General features: G+C 52.7%; 7 protein-coding genes across 7 annotated transcripts; 4 read left to right on the forward strand and 3 right to left on the reverse strand.

The window, feature by feature from the left end:
• Positions 1–66: 66 nt before the first annotated feature.
• CCOS01_12281 (uncharacterized protein) lies at positions 67–586 on the forward strand (the record flags this gene model as incomplete). The annotated part of the gene is made up of 2 exons (XM_060460430.1): positions 67–229; positions 303–586. The coding sequence occupies 2 exons, from the start codon at positions 67–69 to the stop codon at positions 584–586; spliced, it is 447 nt and encodes a 148-aa protein (XP_060309373.1).
• Positions 587–973: 387 nt separating this feature from the next.
• CCOS01_12282 (PLAC8 family protein) lies at positions 974–1,573 on the reverse strand (the record flags this gene model as incomplete). The annotated part of the gene is made up of 3 exons (XM_060460431.1): positions 974–1,169; positions 1,275–1,386; positions 1,489–1,573. 3 exons carry the CDS (start codon positions 1,571–1,573, stop codon positions 974–976), a joined length of 393 nt encoding a protein of 130 aa, XP_060309374.1.
• Positions 1,574–2,938: 1,365 nt separating this feature from the next.
• CCOS01_12283 (uncharacterized protein) lies at positions 2,939–6,909 on the forward strand (the record flags this gene model as incomplete). The annotated part of the gene is made up of 5 exons (XM_060460432.1): positions 2,939–3,418; positions 3,493–4,242; positions 4,308–4,594; positions 4,995–5,002; positions 5,600–6,909. 5 exons carry the CDS (start codon positions 2,939–2,941, stop codon positions 6,907–6,909), a joined length of 2,835 nt encoding a protein of 944 aa, XP_060309375.1.
• Positions 6,910–7,803: 894 nt separating this feature from the next.
• Positions 7,804–8,637, forward strand: CCOS01_12284 (acetyltransferase/esterase; the record flags this gene model as incomplete). The annotated part of the gene is made up of 1 exon (XM_060460433.1): positions 7,804–8,637. The coding sequence occupies one exon, from the start codon at positions 7,804–7,806 to the stop codon at positions 8,635–8,637; it is 834 nt and encodes a 277-aa protein (XP_060309376.1).
• A 136-nt stretch (positions 8,638–8,773) lies between these two features.
• Positions 8,774–9,873, reverse strand: CCOS01_12285 (uncharacterized protein; the record flags this gene model as incomplete). The annotated part of the gene is made up of 2 exons (XM_060460434.1): positions 8,774–9,564; positions 9,660–9,873. 2 exons carry the CDS (start codon positions 9,871–9,873, stop codon positions 8,774–8,776), a joined length of 1,005 nt encoding a protein of 334 aa, XP_060309377.1.
• A 1,646-nt stretch (positions 9,874–11,519) lies between these two features.
• Positions 11,520–13,114, reverse strand: CCOS01_12286 (glycosyl hydrolase family 7; the record flags this gene model as incomplete). The annotated part of the gene is made up of 5 exons (XM_060460435.1): positions 11,520–11,708; positions 11,772–12,228; positions 12,287–12,375; positions 12,443–12,866; positions 12,936–13,114. The coding sequence occupies 5 exons, from the start codon at positions 13,112–13,114 to the stop codon at positions 11,520–11,522; spliced, it is 1,338 nt and encodes a 445-aa protein (XP_060309378.1).
• Positions 13,115–16,581: 3,467 nt separating this feature from the next.
• Positions 16,582–18,036, forward strand: CCOS01_12287 (riboflavin transporter MCH5; the record flags this gene model as incomplete). Its single annotated transcript, XM_060460436.1, has 2 exons — positions 16,582–17,019; positions 17,083–18,036. The coding sequence occupies 2 exons, from the start codon at positions 16,582–16,584 to the stop codon at positions 18,034–18,036; spliced, it is 1,392 nt and encodes a 463-aa protein (XP_060309379.1).
• Positions 18,037–18,747: the final 711 nt, after the last annotated feature.

Genomic DNA, 18,747 nt, shown 5'->3' on the forward strand with positions numbered 1-18,747 from the left:
CCAGCACCAACATAATTTCAATCTTCAGCCCTACCTTGGAAGTTTTCTAATTCAAGAATTCTCAATATGAAGTTCGCAGTGCTTCTTACCTCAATCTCATTCATCCTTCCATCCCTCTCTCACCCGCTGGAGGATCGCGATGCCCCTCAGACAGTTCACCTTACCTTCCACGGTGGCCCCGCGTCTTACGAGATGACAATTCCCGCCGATGGGCAGGTGTATCCTACAAGTCAGTCCCAATCCCACACAATTGTTCGCATCGTTGAGAGTGTAACAAGGAACACTAAACCGTCCACACGTAGACAACGACATCTCCGTCAACATCATCGACGCACCGGACTACAACGCCCTCTCCCAGTGCACCTTCTATACAAACGGCGAGAAGGCTCTGGTCGGCGGCATCACGCCCCAGGGTCTCCAGCAGGTCATCATCGGACCACCGCAGCCCGTCACGGGAGTCAGCTGTCTCGGTATCTGTGTCCCGACGTACGGGATGTGCTACGATCTCAACGGGCAGTACGTCGGGCCATGTTGCAACGGCTTTTGTGCGGCGACGAGGTGTAGACCTTGGATCCAGCCTTCTTGAAGACAACATGAAGGCAATATCGGTGGTTTTGCTACTCGCAACTTACTTCGCAAGTAGGATGTCGGCGCTACGCTGGGCGAGACGTACACTCAAGCTGCCGTATGCGGCTTCAGGATCGGTTAAAGTACAAGCTTGATCTTTTGAATCAGAGTCATACTTAATAATCTGAATCACTCAATCATCATTTTCAAGCAGTTCTAGCCATAAATTTATGTGTTCTGACAGACTACATGTGCAGTCTGAAGATGAGTTCGACATCAAACGTGATTCCACAACAAGAATCACCAACAGTTTTGATTCCCTTCCCTTGAATTACCTCGCGGGCAGGTAGAGCGCAGTATCAGCCATCTAACATCTAGACGAAAAAAAGGTCATGAACCCGCGTGATTACTTCATTTCCATGTTCTGTGCTTGCGACTGGTACCCAGTATTGATCGGCCCATAATCGGTTCGCCCCTCGACCTCGTTCTCATGCTGAATGAGCACGCAGCAGGGACACCAAAACGACACGCAGCAGTCGCCGCATGTACTTCCCTCGATGTGGAATTTCTTTCGGATATCGCCGCGCTTGTTCATGAGAAACCTAGTCAGAAAGGCAAAAGGTAGTCAGCGAGCTGCCAAGGACTGCCGTAGGTGCTTTGAGGGGAAAGATGGCAGGAGGTGCCGGCTCAGCATCTTATTAACTTACAGCCAACCGAGACCAATGGAGCCAAGGGCCGAGATCATGAAGCAGTCTCCATTGATGGGTGAGTAGTCTGAGAGGCTGGGGTCGCGCATGCGCTCGGAGGTCTTGCCAAAGACTGGTGCAGGAGACGGGGGGTATGTAAGTCAGCACTTGGATGGATTATCGGTAATAAGGTACTAAAGGTAAGATGGTTTGGGGAAAGGTTTAGTTGACGTACCCATGCATGGAAGAAATGAGGCCATCATGCAGGTGCCGCATGGGCTGCAGTCCATGAGATCACTTTGCCATTCTTGGCTCGGCATCGTGAGAGCAGGGCGAGGATAAACCAGCAGATTATCAATGTAGATAAGCCCTTCCGAGTTCAGCTTGATCGAATACACAGCTGCCGATATACTCGAATTGGTCTCTGAGCGTTCGACTCTGGGAAGCAGAATCAAGCGAAAGCAAAAGTAAAAGAATGCTTGAAGGAACGTAAGTATTGACAAAAGAGAGCCGCTCTGTTGTATGACTGATTTATAATAGAGAAAACACCATTAACTGCCGTAACGAGTGATGAGAATATTACAGGTTGAGAAGTCTGGCTGAGCTCATTGACCATTCTACTAACAGGTTCCTGCTTCCTGGCTTTATATAATAGCCGAACAGGTTCGAACCACAAACTGCCTAGGCTATCGACCTCAACATTGCTCAATGCATAATATTTCCAAATCCACATCACGTAAGGTACGATACCTGGCAAGCCATCACCGGGCCCACACGAATAGGAAGATATCGACGACACCAAGGGTGTCCTTGCAAAGGCGTGCCCTTGAAAATATTATCAGCTCGCTAGGTCCGTACCATAAACGAGTTGGAAAGTCGAGACTTGCTCAAACTGCCGGAAAGGGTCACCTCAACTAGAAGAACGGCATATGATAGCCGAATGTTGCCCACTCGGTTCTGTTCTCACTAGAAATGTTGTCGTCAAGCCTAGGCCCCGCGTAGTTAGTGCAACGTTAGTATCATATGTGGGCACTTCCTCACGAGTCGCAGGATTCATTAGCGGCCGACGAACAGATCGTCTGCAGGGGTCGTATTTTATACGACCCCAGTCACTTACTTTAGTCACGTACTTGTGCCGGTGGACCCCAGCTCAACGTGTCGAGGTCACTTCGGCATCATCCCGACGCAGACTTCTCCATTGCGTCTTCGAGAAAGGATTTGACATGCAGAGACCCAGGAATAAACAATGGAGAGTTCCACCTCAAGCTGCGGCGACCCCGGAGTGATGGCTCTGAAGATTGTTGCCAGGCCTCGGGAATACTTGTTGGCCTCATGACAGGATGAAGGAGAAGAATAGTGGTCCCAGTCGTGGTTGAGCCATTCAATATACACATGCCAGTCCTGATTCATCACTTATCATGCCGACGGTGAGGATTGACATCCTTTCATTTGATCCCCTACTATTCCGGCCGATGGGTCTGCAATGCTGCAGAAACTAGATGCTTAATTTCCGCAATTGCAAAGTCTCATCCTGGAGACACATGCCGAGAGCTCTCGTCATTGTTGCCAGTACACTACTCTATATAAGAAAGGTGGTTTGCTGTTCACCCCTACTTCCTCGCACAAATTCACTGCTTTGGAAACCTCCTTACGAAGCTCAAGTCATCATACCTCATTCAGCCGACATGGCCCTCGCCGTCAATGGAAGCCGCTGCGCAAGCGCGACATTCGGGACCCCTATACTGCTAGGGGCCAGTATTCTCGCGGTGCAAGCTAACCTGGTGGAAGACTACAGCTTCGACGTTCCGAAGGGATGGACCTACTCTCAGCCGGCCCTCGACGTTGAGAACGCCACCTTTTGCAACGTCACCGTTACCTACACGCACCCAGGACAGAACGACACCCTCACGGCCGAGGCCTGGCTACCACCCATAGACCGCTACAACGGTATCTTGCAGTCAGTCGGCGGAGGTGGCTGGAACCCCGGCCGCTTCATACTCAGCTACGCAGCCATGATCAACGCCGTTGCCAACGGCTACGCGACTGTCACCACCGACGCCGGAATCCCTACTACCTCGAACCCCATCGACTGGCTGCTTAAAAGCCCGGGGAGCTTAGACACCAACGCTCTGCAAAACTTTGGTCAGGTCTCCCTGAATGATGAGGTACGCTGCCTTTCTTGGTCGACAACATGGTACATGTACCAAGCCACAATGCTAACCAAAACTTCTCGCAACAGGCTATTATAACGAAACAGCTTATTGAAAGCTTCTACGGCAAGCCTCCTGCGCGATCCTATTGGAATGCCTGCTCCCAGGGCGGCCGTCAGGGCCTCAAACTGGCGCAGCAATACCCAGACGCCTACGACGGCATCATGTCAGCCGCCCCCGCCGTCAACTGGGCCGAGTTCTACCTCAATTCGATCTGGCCTAGCTACTACATGCTCAAGACCCAGCAGTTCCCGCTGGGGTGCGAACTCAACGCGATCACCGCCCTTGCCATCTCTGCCTGCGACGAGCTAGACGGTGTCAAGGACGGCCTCGTCAGTGATCCCGAGGCCTGCAGGGCAAACTTCAACGTTTCCGCGCAGGTTGGCAAGTCTTTTACGTGCGCGCAGATTAACTCGACGCTCGAAATCAGTGAAGCAGCCGCCAACGTGGCCATCGCCTCCTGGACCGGTCCCCGTTCTTCCACTGGGAGATTCATCTACGATGGGTACGAGATGGGCAGCGATCTATCCGTCATCGCACCGACAGAATGCACCGGCAAGGTCTGCACGAGCAGCACTGCTGAGGCAAACGTTGCCTTTGCCTGGCAGGCTTTCGTCTCCAAAGACCCCAATGCTACGGTGCCTACTCTTACAGACACAATGTTTGACACGATCCACCGCGCCACCAAATTGGTCTTTGCCTCCAACATGGAGACCGACGAGGCGGACCTGAGCGACTTCAAAAATGCAGGGGGCAAGATCATTACCTACCACGGACTCGTAAGTGCCCCTTCCTTTGCTTGATCCCTAACTACCGTACAATGTACTGAGCTAATATTCCATAGGCCGATCAAAGCATCTCTCCTGGCGGCACTCTCCGATACTACAACACCGTCTCTGACGTTGTCGGCGGCAACATTAGCTCGTTTTACAAATACTATCGCGTCCCCGGGCTCGAGCACTGCTGGGGTGGCAGAGGAGGACAACCCGAGGCCCTCTTCGCGCAGCTTCGGGCCTGGGTCGAGAACGGGACGGAGCCGGAGTCTTCACCAGTGATCGTGACGCTGCCGGATGGATCGACGCAAGAGCAGGTGCTGTGCCCGTATCCGCAGAAGGCGAGGTTTGATGACGCGTGTGCGAGAAGGAACGCAACTTCTTGCTGGTCTTGTTCTGAATAAACTTGATACTTGGCACCTTGGCTATCAGGTAGGGTTTGGGAGAACGGGGGTCAGTTTGTTGACTCTAGTCAGATTTCAGGCTTTAGGCGATTTGTTCATATAACTAGGCCTTTTCGTTATCACTCACAAACGTTGCTTCGAACGATTCTTTTTCTTTTATGCATCTCACGGCATGGGCTTCGTGACGTAGGTAATGTGGGGGGTTGCTATATTCTACATGTAATAGTTTAGATTTCTTCAGGCGTCTTCCGTAAATAAGGGCCGCGGATGAAAGGCTTCATGATTCGTGAGTCTGTCTTGACGACACTTTATCAGCTGTATATGTCACACCAGTGACCTGCTATTACACGGTAGTCTTGATTGTGAGTGTTAGGCACAGAATGATCGTCACTGATGTATATGGAGATCGTCGGGGCCGATGAGATAGCCTTAGATACTGAGAATTGAGTCACTCTGTGGACGCGTTTGCTTCCTATCTTTCTTGAGGTCGAGATCCCCTGAAGTCGGTTGAACTAAGCCAAAGGGGCTGGACGGAGCCAAAATGATTCAGTCACTGCTCATTGGTGATTGGCTACTGCTCCCCACCTCGTTGGCCTGCGTCCTTGTTTGATTTTTATCTTTTTCGTTTCGTCTCGTATCCCGTTCTGCACTTTGACCATCCCCAATGCGCCCAATTCGAAGTTATAATTGATGACTTCGTCCAATACATTGGAACCGTCTTCTGGACGCTGAGTGATTCGATCCTGCCTAGCTATTTACCACCTAATTACCCTACAAATGCTGGGTGCTGGTCCTCCGCATGCGGCGCACGCTGATCCGGGCTGCACCTGCACAACATGCCACATCGTGAAGCGGCGGCCGCATAAAAAGTCGAGGGGAGGCTGCGAAACGTGCAAGAAGCGCCGGATCAAGGCAAGTCTCCCATAATACGTTGCATGGCTACGAAACTTACCGACTAGCACAGTGTGACGAAGTCAAGCCCAAGTGCGGGCAGTGCTCGAAAGCCCTACACAACTGCAGCTTCGAGTCCTCAACACTAAGCTCAGACCTGGACACCCCAGCCAATGCCTCTCATGATGCCCTCAATCGTGGCCAATCTTCCAAGTACTCGAAGGCAAACGAATCTCGGCATGATATGCCTCAAAGCGACTACTCTACTAGACACAACCAGCAGCTCGGTGTCCCAGTGGCTTCCTCGTCTTCCAGCACCCTGAGCCACACCTCCTCGCCAGGCAGCAGCACATCGGCCGGTCCAGACTCTCTACTTCTGGGAACATCCCTAAAAGGACTCATCCCATGGATATGGACCGTTGATGATCTTGCCCTACTGCACCACTTCCTCACCTGCCCAGCTCTGGACCACGGCGACGCAATCCTCTGGCGTCAAAAGGTGCCCCTCCTCGCCTTCGAAAACCATTCCGTCCTCCACCTCCTCCTCGCCGTGTCCGCGTTTCATCTAGCTACCATAAAACCAGACGAGCGAACGAGGTATCGAGGGCTGGCAGACAAACACTACGAGGCCGGCCTACGTCAGACCATGGAACTCATGCCCCGCCTCAGCCTCGACTCTGCTGGCGTCCTCTACATCGCCACCACTCTCATCTGCTCCTGTAGCTTTGCCCGCGGTCCCGCGCCGGGAAATCTGCTCATAGTCTCGGATGGCGTTGAGGTGGCCTGGTTCGAGCTGCTCAAGGGCGTCAGGCTCGTCATTGAGACGGTCGGCTTCGAGGCCATCTTCTCAGGCGTCCTCGCTCCTACGCCTTCAGAAGAAAAGCCGCCACCGAGGAAGGACCCGTCAGGCCAGGCTTCAGTGTCGTGTTCAAGCCCGACAGCGTCAAGACCCGTTACATGGGAACATGCTCTCGGGCGCATCGCACAGCTCATTGCTGACACTGCGGATCCCGACGAAGTAACTTACAGAAAGATGATTCAATACGTATCCTCCGCCTTCCAAGAAACCTTTGGAACCTTCGCTGAGCCCACCACCGCGTCCGAGGGCAAGATGGAGGTGATTATGGCTTGCATCTACCGCACCGATGACGACTTCGTGCGATGTCTCAAAATGAAAAAGACCATCGCCCTGGTTGTGCTGGGGCACTTTGCCGTACTGGTCAAGAAGCTCGAGTGGCTGTGGTACATGCGCGGCTGGGCTGATCAAATTCTACAAGGCGTGGCGTCGAATCTAGATGCTGCGTACTTGGATTTCCTGCAGTGGCCGAGGAAAGAGATTGAAAGACTTGAATTCGCTACAGGGAATGAGAATACTTGATCATTGACTCTTTTGCTCATTCACGCCTGACTCTACCACCAGATCGATCGGTTGTGAGAGGAAACCACTACAAGGTGGGGTGGTTAGGCCTTCACTATAGGTACCCTATAGGGAGTACACAAGACAATGCCATAAAGTTTGACTGAGTAGCCGTCAGAAAGTCCTCAAAAACTGATGAGCTGCACATTACGACCATCCAATTCTCTATGGTGTGGTGACAGGTACGACAGTTGCCATGTTAACCATCGTTCCCGAGAGTCGCCGAAGGGTTTGGGGAAGTACGAAGGACCTGGGTCGCGCTCAGAGTCTTGCTTGATAAGTACTGTGATCTATTCTGGTAAGATATATTTCAGATATATAAAAATTGAGCCGCCTGGACAGTAGATGAGGCAGGTAAGAACCTGAGCCATCATCAGTGCCAAGATGGCCGACCCGGCAATGTGGGGCCGGGCGCCGACCCCGACATTCATTTTCCGGTGCGCTCAGATCCGGATCCAGAAGTCATCATCTTTGATCACTTACACCTTCTCATCAGCTTACTTAGGAGATACGGCCCGTATCATCCGCTGTTGGTTGTGATTGATCCGGGTTAAGCTGCCCATGCTGACAGGATCATCACCCCGCAGATAGACAACGCGTCCTCTGTATTTCTAATCGAGAACGCCGTAAGCCGGGTCATTAAACGGCCGCAGGTCTTTGATAACGTATCTTAATTGAAGTCATCAGATGCGAGTTTCAATCTTTCAGTCATGCTTTATATAGCGAGCCGGCGTCTGTATCACCGTGTCTCATCTACTTCCACGGAATCCACCGACTTCAGTACCATTTCCAGCTAGACCAAGTCTGATCCTCTATCATCCTCCATACAATTGAGAGCAAGTAGCAGCTACGATAATGGCACCAGAATTTGCTCCAACCCGCGCAGTCCTGCACATCGAGGATTGTGATATTCACTATTGGTCCCAAGGCAAAGGTCCGCTCATCGTCTTCATCCCGGGAGGCAATGGCCATGGACGGCAATATGACACGATCATAGCCTCTCTATCGGATAGATATACATGCGCCACCCTTGACCGTCGTCAAATGTCAGCAAGTCAAGCCAAAGTCAACAAGAGGCTCAATCCTCCACAGCAAGCCCGCGATATTCGCGCCATCATTGAGGCCCTCGGCTTCGACAAAGCCACTCTTTTCGGGAGTAGCATGGGCGGTATCCTTGCATTTCAGTTCGCCCTCGACTTTCCAGACATGGTCGAACACGTCATCTCCCACGAAGCTCCGACCTTCATGCTTCTCCCCAATGCCACCGAAGTCTTTGAGTTCTTGTATAATTGTCTCGACATATATGAGGCTTCAGGCGTCGATGCTGCGCAGGAAAAGTTCAGCTCTAAGCTGATCGGCTATTTCGATGAAGGTGTTCCTCGCACGGGGCCATCGGATCCAATGAATCCCCCGAATCACTGGGCCAACGAATTTGCCGTCTTGCTGGGCTATCTGCCGAGTTTGTATCGCATCAGGGAGAACGGAACGAGCATCGGGCTGATGAGGGGCATTCGGAGCAGAGAGGCGTGGTATGCTCAGGCGGTCGACGAGCAGGCCAAGATTCTGGGGTGTCCGAAGCTTGACGTCGCGGGTGCTCACGAGGGCTTCAGAGTCGAATGCGAGGCGTTTCTCCCGTACTTTGTCGAGTTGATGGACATTCTAGACAAGGCCAAGAGCAAGAGCTCTTGATGATAAGATTAGTGGATAGTCAAAAGACATCAGAGTGACCCTGCATCATGGCCTGGTATCTTTCTACCCATGTGGACCCATACTTCGTTGTGTTCGACATGGGCGGAGGGAGTGTTGCTTTGGGCAAGGATTCTGGTTAGTTAAATTTGAGTTTCCGCAGGCCCCTTTTCTCCCTCCAGTAATTCGTGCCTTCGAGCATTTCGGTGCAGCCGTCAAGCAACCAGCCCCATTTCCGGAGAAACGGTTCCGTGGCCTCCCAGCCCCGCGGATCCCACGGCTCTCCCCAAACAATCAGCGCCGCGTCTTCGACTCCTGCCCCCGCGCCCACATCGACCACGTCCCGGCACATTTCGTCTTCGTCAATGTAGTCCTCGCCGTGCTCGGCCACGATTCGTAGAAAGTTGTCTCGCATTCGGGGGTGCGGGAAGAAGTCGATCCAGGGGTGATGTTCGACGGACAACTGCAGCGCCGTGGGCAGCATGTTGGACGGACACGATGCCGATGTCGTGGCAGGACCCAGGTCAGGACCGGTTTTGTTAAAGGGCGAGATAGCGTCGTAGGTCAGCCACTCCTTGTTGAAGCTGAGGGCTTTGGCGTTGCGAACAAAGGCGTGGAAGACATTGACGCGGACGAGGGTCGTGAGGTAGTCTGTACAGGGCCGGCCGCGCATATAGTCCTCGTAGGCACCCTCGGCGAACTTTTCTAGCATGGCTGGCATGCCTGTCTTGCCCAGGAGGCAGACATCTGGAACGGCGGCCTTTCCAATCTTCCCTGCGATGATGGCCGCCAGGGCTGTCTGGGTATTTTCGTTAGTTGGCGAGGCGGACTCTTTCTTCACCAAGGCTGTCGATGGGTCGGATTCCACCTCGGTTGACGGACTTCTATCTGATGGAGAATGTTTGCCGAGTTTCTTCTGTGCTCTCCGCCCTTGTAATACGCGTGTAACCGTTAGCTGAATGATACCACTAGCCTTGCCCGTGCGGGTAGTAGATGTCAGCAGATCGGTACCGAGGTGGACTCACTTCGCGCTCTCTGGTTCAGCCGGTTCTGTAATTTACGCCTCTCCGCCGTACTCGTAACTCCGGTCCAGTCCTCTGAAGGATCCCTTAGTTCAGCCAAACGAGGATTCGCAATCACTGGGATAACTGTCCCGGCAGGAATCGCCGGGCCGGGACTGAAACACATCTCCATTGTTGCCGTCGCTTCTATACGTGGAAAGATATCCTCGAAAGACATTGGTCAAAAAGGCGTTGGGCAAATGAGAGAGCCGAAGAAACAAGGCCGGGAGCGTCAGCAGTCAGCAGCTCCGAGATCTGGTCAATCTTTGACAAACGGATGACAACAATGCTCGAAGGAGATGAGACTGGTCCTCCAGAAGACTATATGCAGCCTGCTGACAGCCTTCCACCGTCTAAGTGCCAGGGATGGTGCCACAAGGCCGGAACCTAAATGGTCGAATCGGCGTCGATGCCTTTTTTTCGATGGTGGGGACTCCTACTGACTCAGGCCTAGTTTGTGCGGATAGGCTCAGCAAAGTCGAGGTTGCCCACGACTTATCTCTTGTATTTTCGAACACTTGAGGGCCTTTTGCGGAAACTTGAGGGAAAGCAAAACTGAGGATTAGTGTTGTCCTTATGTTTCTCCTTTTTGTGAATTACTATCTTCGAGATGGATTGCTAATCCAAGCACTATCTGGCCGTTGTCATCGGCGAGGCGAAGCACTCTCCCAGACGGGAGTGTATTCGGACGGATTTAAAGCCCCTGTTTGATCTCTAACCAGATTTTAGCGTGTCAGCAGTCTGCATTAGCGTCCGCAGACTGACGTTTGTCTCTTCATACTGACGAATCAAGACGCGGAGAGCGTCTGGGCTATCCCTGTTTAGAGTAACTCGCTCTCGCTCTCCTTTGGAGCTACAGCCTGAGGCTGGTTCATCACGTCGGTGCACTCACAACATTCAACTGTTAGACTTTCCCAATCGCGAATTAATGCCTTGGCTAATCATCCCATATCTCTACTCGGCACGTCCTCCACCCCGTAGGAATCCATATGTAGAACTCTCCATCTCACAACTCTCTACTGTCCCTAAGCGGATGCTCGCTTCCACTTCGGGGTCTACCACGATCACCACGAGTCAGGGGCGTAGTCGTATTGTTCATCTACCGTACGGACAGATAGAAGTTGATAGCCCTCGTTCTTCAGGACCTATCTTCTATCTGGCTTTTCCGATCGAGAATCGATGCGGTAGCAAAATACCACCGAGCCGAACCAAGCCGACATCGAGACGAACTCTGTCAAAGTGCCCGAGCCTGCGAATCGATCATCGTACATGCCACGACTCCAACGACTCACCGACTCAGCTGATCACGATTATCCTAAAGCCGATACTCCCCGATGCCCTTGAACGCCGCCGCGCTCGTGGCTTGACCGCGGCACTTGCCGGCAAAATGAGTCAGCAAGAGGGTGGAGTTGATATTTTTAATAGCCAAAGGCACATTTTCCTCCCGCTCCTGAAAGCTACAGGAGGCTCTTGGCCAAGATGCTTGTCGAATACTGCGGTCTGTTGCCAACGCGTGTACGGTTCTCTGATATTCCAATGCTACTCGTATCAACCATGGCTTGAAGTTGATGAGCTGCATTCACGACAGATCTCTTCGACTCCGAGACACAAACACCGAAAGACTTCGTTGCGTTGGATAGTGTGGATAAGTGTATTCAGGTCCGAGTCTATGGGACAAAGCCGGATGAAAGAAATGGTGCCGGCGATGGAAGAAGAGAATTTATATACGGGGAAAAGAAGAGATATCCTCCACTCAGTATACTCTTGGAGACACTCCCGAAGCGATCAGGGTCGTGTGCAACTTCGAGTCTCCCTTCAGTCCTTTTAGACAGCGTAGGTGCTGCCAATGGGACCGAAGCGGATGTTGGACCAGACAACCTGCGAATTGGGGAACTGCTCGATAACTTCGGCGGGGACACCAGAAGTCGGGGCGCAAGGTCCGCGTTCGGTGCCGGGCTCTCCAGCCCTCTCGGGCGGGTAGGTGGAGTCGAGCCAGAGCATGTTGGCGTAGTGCTACAGCGGAACATCAGCTTGGCATAGTCAAAGGCTGACGGAGACATTGGTAGGACTACTTACGTCGCTCCAGATGGACATCACAAGAGTCATGGGAATGTTGAGCGCGGCGTTGAGCTGGGGGTATCCGCCGACCTCGTTGAAGCGGTCTCGCTCGTTGAAGACAGCGAACTGGCGCTCGCAGTACTCGGGCGTGATCTCTGAGGTCTCGGGCACACCCGCCCACTTGGCGCCGGGTACTTCAATGGTTCTTCCGTCCTGAATGAAGACTTGATACATGCGGTCCGGAGAGAAGCGGGTGATGACGGTGAACTTCTTGGTGGTGTCAATGGTCTTTCCGGGGCCGTAGAAGTCAGGGTTGCCCATGCGGTACGGGTTGTAGTCGCAACCGTTGGCATCGCAGCCGCCACCGTAGCGATCCTCGGAGTAGGTGCCGCCGCAGTTGGAACCCTCGCAGACGTGGTAGTTGTTGTTCTCGCAAGGGTGGGGAGTCAGAGCGTACGCGTAGGCGTTGGATTCCCTGGATATTGGTCAGGACTTGAGCAACTCTCGAGTGAGAATTGGTTCGACTGTCTTACCAGACATCAATTTCGGCGCAGCAGGCGCCCATGTTGCCGACACCGGCACTGCCATCGGTCTCAGAAGGCTCCCAGCCTACGACATTGCCCTATTCGTCGTCACTTTTAGTCGGAGCTTTTTTCCTGTATTGTCAAGCATGGAGGGTTGAGGCCTACCTTGCCGCCAATGAACTTAAGATCGCGAGCACATTGCGCGTCGCAGTAGCCAGTACCGTACTTGGCTCCCGCCTTGTTATTAAGCTCCGAAGACAGACCGCCGTCCTCCTTCATGGCAACGAAGTACAGAGCACTGTTCATGCCACACTCGACACTGGACAGGTCGACGTCGAAAGCAAATTCGTTGTTCAGGAGCTGGAAGGTCTGGTACTTGCTGTCCCCGTTCATGAGGTACATACGAGAGCCGATATTCTTACCGTATTGGTGCTCCTGAACGAACTTTAGAGTCATGGCATTGCCACTAGTCGAGACGCCGTAGGTACCGCCGTACTCGGCTCCTTCGACAGCGCAAGTCTGGGCGCAGTTGTCTCCGGTCGTGCATAATCCAGTCCACGAGTTTCCATCGTAACAGTTTTGGTATCCGCTAGATCAGTGTCAGCCAGTGGAGTCGGTCATCATCTGAAGAAAGACAACAATCAGCATCGCCACTTACCCAACGCCATGAACCCAGCGCCAGTTGGCGTCGATGACGACCTCAGCGTTGACGTTCGAGCATGATGAAGAAGTACACCTCTGCCAGCTCAGCTTGGGATGAGTCTCAGGCTGTTCGGTGCCGACCTGCTGAGCCACAGCCATGGCTAGCATGGAAAGTGCTGAAAGAGTGTACTTCATCGTGAAGGAAACTGCAGAGACTGAAGAATCGTCTTGGAAGTTGGAAAGTGAAGGCTGAGCGTAAGTTGTGAGAAGCCTACTTTACATTCCAGTTGAACGCGGATCTCCGCGCCATATTTATGCTCTTATCTTCTTCCAAAGGTATTCGGCCTCTTGATATTGCGGAATGAGGCTCCCCGAGAAGATTCTCTCTAGCGTCCCGGATTCCGGCAACATCGCGTTCATTTCCGTGATCGAGTCTCTAGCATTTTTCGAAAGTCGACGAAAAGTGTCAAATCGTTACATCGCCATTACCCGCAAGGACAAAGTCTCTTCTCAAACGCGTGCCATGTGACATTAGATCGCATACACCTTGTCGTCCAAGTCTTGGAACGAGTTGACCGGGACGAAATTCCCGTCGGTAGCTAAGCCCCACTTCCAGAGTTGGCAAAAGTTGAGTGTTTGATGCAGGGAAAGAAACCCTTGGATTGCGGATCTGAGGACTGTCGCACCGAAGCAATCCCCATATCAAAAGACTGCCAAGGTCTTGTAAGCAGAGAGGAGGTCTACTCCATTGGCTTGTTGGTGAGAGTCAACGTTATGTGGTAGCCAGGTGATGGAGAGCCAAGTCAAGGTTCCAAGAGCCAAGATCTCGGCGGCGGTAAGACTGAGCAAATAGCTCCGGGACGTACGGGATTAGGTGAACGACGGTCGCCAGGAACGGCCGCGATACCTTGCCGATCGTGCCTGTCTTCGGCTCTCGCTAGCCCACCGTCCGAACTTGTCCGGCAGGGCTTCCTTGCCCGTGTCGGAGCTTGATCAACGTCGAAGCAGACTTGTGTGGATAATAAGGCTCGGCGAAGGTATCTTCCTGAACCCTCCAGCATAGTACCAGGTGTCCATTGGCGCTAAGCAGCTCCATGGCCTACCGAGCCACGACGACAAGTATATGCGGATGTTTCGAGGCTTGAACCACCCTTCAAGTACTTCCGTCAAGGCAATCTACCTTCTCCTACGCAGCTAGAGTCAGTCAATGTGACAGGAGTGGATATGCGACACGAATACAGTATGCCATTACTCACATCGTAAGCTTTCTTGGCGACTACCAACGAAGGCTGGTTGTGAAATGCGCAGACGGAACAAGCGGGAATTTCAGGAGACTGGTGCTGAGGAGTGTCAAGCGAACCGGACCTCCAGACAGAAAGCCTCACTCAGCATCGTCGAAAGATAGGTGGCTACCCACCAGTTGCTTGACAGCCCATGGACGGCAGACGTTGCGTTGTCCGAAACTTTGCTCTTGGCTCGAAGTCTGTGCCGAACGGGCGTCTGGGGGATCTGCGGGGTGAGTCTCGGCGTGAGTCTCGGCGTGCAGCGATCGCAGGGGAGCCGGGGCTAAATAGTTGTGACCCCTTGGTTCCGTAGCGGGGTAGACGGGCAAACATCGCGGTTCGCGGAGGTTGTAGCTCCGTTCGTGATGCCATTTTTCCATATTAAGGGGTTCGTCATGTGTGACTTTGCCGGTGATAATGTGTCTTCCTCTTGGAATCTGCGATGTAACGCCGTTTCTCTCATGTTGTGCAAACTCCGCCTAGTAACCTAGTAAAGTGGGAAGAACTCTCATTGAAGACCAACTTGCGTATTGGTTATGTTCATACATGTAGGTTGGAGCAGTTGCGTATGGCCTAAGTAGCTGAGGCTGACCTTCAAGGTAGTCGAAACGCGGGCCGGAACCAGGACATTGAATGCAACACGCTCTCCAAGTCTTTCTCTATGTGACGAAGTAATCTGTGTATAGATTACATGATGCGCGTTAGTAAAGTGTTCAACGTTGAGTCTACTGTCACCGGATCTTCCTCACTCCCTGGCCTAGCCTTCGGAGGATTGAGAGTCTCAAATAACATACACTCAAAGTTTTCACCCTAGCTTCTTATGGCGCTCACTAAGCTACGTCATGGTTGGAAGGAGAGAACGGGGCTTTTAGCATTGGTGGCCTCATAGTATCTGCCTGCTCGTGGTGTTGTCTGGAGCTGCTCTTTTCTTCGTGTGACAACCGTCAACCTGACAACTTTGAACGCGGAACGACTCGTCTGGGAGTCAACGGTGTAGTCTGAGCATCTACAGCATCTAATGTAAATGTATAGCTGTGTCGGATGAAGAGATTCAGCCGGCTTGGCAAGCAGGGCGTTTACAGGACCTCAGACGAATGAACGTTGGACTCATTTTAGGCTGAGAAGTTCGGAAGGACAGAGTGAGCTCATGAGCAGATGAGCATAACTCAGCCGTTGCAAGTCCACCAAGGCGCAGACTCGTTGCATACGAAGAAACATGCACCATAGCTGACCCAACTTCTCCGAAGAGACAGGATGACTTCAACTCATACTCCGAAGTCTGTCAACCACACGGACTGCGCCCGCCATTTGATAAGGTTGGACCTTGACGGGATCAGAATCTGTGATGAGCCACCTCACTGTTGTCGAAGAGCTCGCTATGTCTTCAAACGCTTTGATCGGCATAGCGCAATCATCTTTCCATGAGATTTGGATAAGCCTGGAAGGTTTCGTCGACCCCCAAGCCTGGGTCAGAGGCCTGAGGGTAAAACCTTGTTGAATTCTGGTGAACTCGTGAAGGATGCAATGTGTAGGAGAATTTGCTACACCAAAAGAACGATAGAGTAACTCGGGGCATGAGTTACATATAGGCAACAAGTCATGTTATGGGTGCGGACGCGACAGACGAATGCTTTCATCGATTTAAGGTTGTTGGTCATGATGACACAGGTAAACATGCGAGGGCAGACGTACAGCCTGCGTCGGGGACTATTGTCGACAGGAGCTGCAGTGTCGAGGACCGCATTCGCATTCCCTTGGCGTCGATCCAAGTACGCTACGTGCTGTTTGAGAAAGTAGCAGTGCTGCACGGTACTTGCGAGTTTGTGATCAGACGACGTTGGTTGTAAACCGTGGATAGCGTCATGAACCTAAAGTATACAGAGCTTATGCCACTTGCCAACCATGAAGTCATTGTCACTCCTAAAACGCCTCCAACGAGCTTGCAGATGCCACGGCCTTGCGAGATCCGCCTCTAACGGGGCTCCCGTCGGGCTGGGCTGCGTCTTCTCAAACTGACTGTAAACATATCAGCCTCCGGGAGCTCGCCGGCGCACGTGCGCTTTCGGCCGTGCCGTAGCCGCAGTCAAGCAAGTCGATCGGTGAAGTCCCAAGGGCTCAGACTGGCACGTTCCTCCCGACTAGCTGCCAAGCTGCAGAAACAGAGCCCACTTGTTGCGTGAAGATTTCAAAAGTTCATGTACGCCTCACAGGTGGGCATCTCGTGACGGTGGCCGCGGGCAGTCGGTCCCGAGGTGCGGGAGGTCTTGGTGGCATTCAATAGACAGCGACGTGCCTTGTTTGTGCCCAGTTTGAGGATGGAGCTGATCCAAGCTTCTCGAATCTCTCAAAGACACATAGTTCTCTGAGAACAACGCAACAATGAACGAACCAACTGAGACCAAAGATGAGGTGAAGGATATCGTCGAGGGCGGTCCGTCGAGAGCCAATTCGGGCGAGGGTCGCGGGGAAGTACTTCAACAGTCGCGCGCCGAGTCGGAGAAGAGTAAGTCAACGCCATCGACAGACCAAGGACGATCAGGCGAGCAGGAGAAACACGAAAAGGTTATTCAGTCGGCTGAAGATGACTTCCCCGAAGGCGGCACGCGAGCATGGTCAGTGGCGGCCGGCACAGCAGCCATCCTGTTCTGCTCTCTGGGGTACACCAACTCATTTGGCGTTTTTCAAGCGTACTACACGCGCCATCAGCTTTCGAACCATACGCCAGACGACATATCGTGGATCGGATCAATACAGGCATTCTTGGTGTTTGCGTCTGGTGCTATAGGAGGGCCAATCTTTGACCGTTATGGCGCATGGGTGAGTGCACACAAGACACAGGCGTGCTGGTATCGCCATCGAGAAGATGCTAACCTTGACTAGGTCATTCGTCCCGCCGCGATAGTATACATCTTCTCAGTGATGATGACGAGCTTGTGCAACGAGTATTGGCAGTTCATGCTCGCTCAAGGTGTGCTCAGCGGCTTATCGAACGGATTGATCATGTTCCCAGCAATGGCCGCCACGCCTCAATACTTCAAGAGGAGGAGAGGAGCAGCCATGGGTCTCGCCATTGCCGGCTCCTCGTTGGGCGCAGTCGTCTTCCCCATCGTTCTCTCAGAGCTTCTGGACACGCTGGGGTTCGGTTGGGCCGTTCGCATATGCGGCTTCATCATGATGCCATTCCTCTTATACTCGTCCGTCGCCGTCAGGGCCCGTCTTCCCCCTCGAAGGAGCCAGTTCTTCATCTGGAAAGCTTTTCGACAGCCGCTGTTTCTGTGTCTCACTGGTGGCGTGTGCCTCATGTTTGTGGGCATGTTCATCCCCTTCTTTTACTTGCCGACATTCGGTATCGATCACGGCTTGAGCCCGTCACTGGCGTCTTATTTGGTGGCAGTCATTAACGGAGCCTCGATCCCCGGCCGCATCATTCCAGGCGTCCTCGGCGACAAATTTGGTCGCATCAACATCTTATTCACTGCAGGACTGTTAACCGCCATCTCGATTCTCTGCTGGCCCAAGGCAGTGACTGAGGCTGGAATCATTGGCTTTGCCGCAGCGTATGGTCTCACTTCTGGCGCCATCATCTCAGGAGGGTCCGTGGTCTTCACCCTGTGCCCAAAGACGCCGAAGGATATCGGCACCTATATGGGAATGGGCATCGCATTCGCATCAATTGCTGTGTTGATTGGGCCACCGGTCAGCGGCGCGTTGCTCAATCGGTACCACGGTTACGACCAGATTTCCGTGTTTGGCGGCGTCATTTGCATGGTCGGGGCGGTTCTGACGCTTTGCGCAAAGCTGTTCACTACTGAGGGTCTTTTAGGATTTGTCTGAGAAGAAGCTTGAATGAAAGCTAGCCAGCCTTGGTATTCAAGAGCTGAGATACGGCATAACGGTTGTTGAGAGAGAATTGCTGCCATGGTGGTCTACGTCATGGAGACTTGGATAGGCTGGATCATTTTGACCGAGTCTGATGAATGAATACCCTCACCGAAACCTTACTAAGAACTAGTAATAAAGACTCAACATTCAACGCTTTTGCCGATTCGGCAGCGAGCCGGCCATTGATAAGTCGCAATTGCCCCACGCGGACCCCTCATCTAAATAACGGCAGTCCGTCCTAAACGATGCTCATTTCCCGTTGCCGCACGGCTTGGCCTTGGGAGAATCCAAGGATCATCACGTCCATCAATGTTGCATTTAAACATTAAACAAGCAAACAAAAGCCACCATCGAAACAGGGGCACCGAGCACAATGATTGGCGCACAATTCTGAAGCGGAGAAGAAAAAGCTCGGCTTCCTCCTTGGGCCCAGACTGGAACCTTCTCCCCGCCCCGGCAACTCTCAATCCTTCACCGTTCACGGTGTGTTTGCGGAGACGCGGAGCACACGGCTAGAGGATTGGATGACGTCTTCAAGGGTCTTGCGCCATGTCTACCGCCTTGGCAAAGGATATCTCCAAGATACCACCCGTATCTCCGTCCGGATGACCATCCAAGAAATAGGTTCCGATCTGGCTTATTTGTAATCATTGGACGCGTGGA

This window comes from Colletotrichum costaricense (assembly GCF_030867565.1).
Source record: "Colletotrichum costaricense strain IMI 309622 chromosome Unknown Scaffold_14.1, whole genome shotgun sequence".
Taxonomy (NCBI): Eukaryota; Fungi; Ascomycota; class Sordariomycetes; order Glomerellales; family Glomerellaceae; genus Colletotrichum; species Colletotrichum costaricense.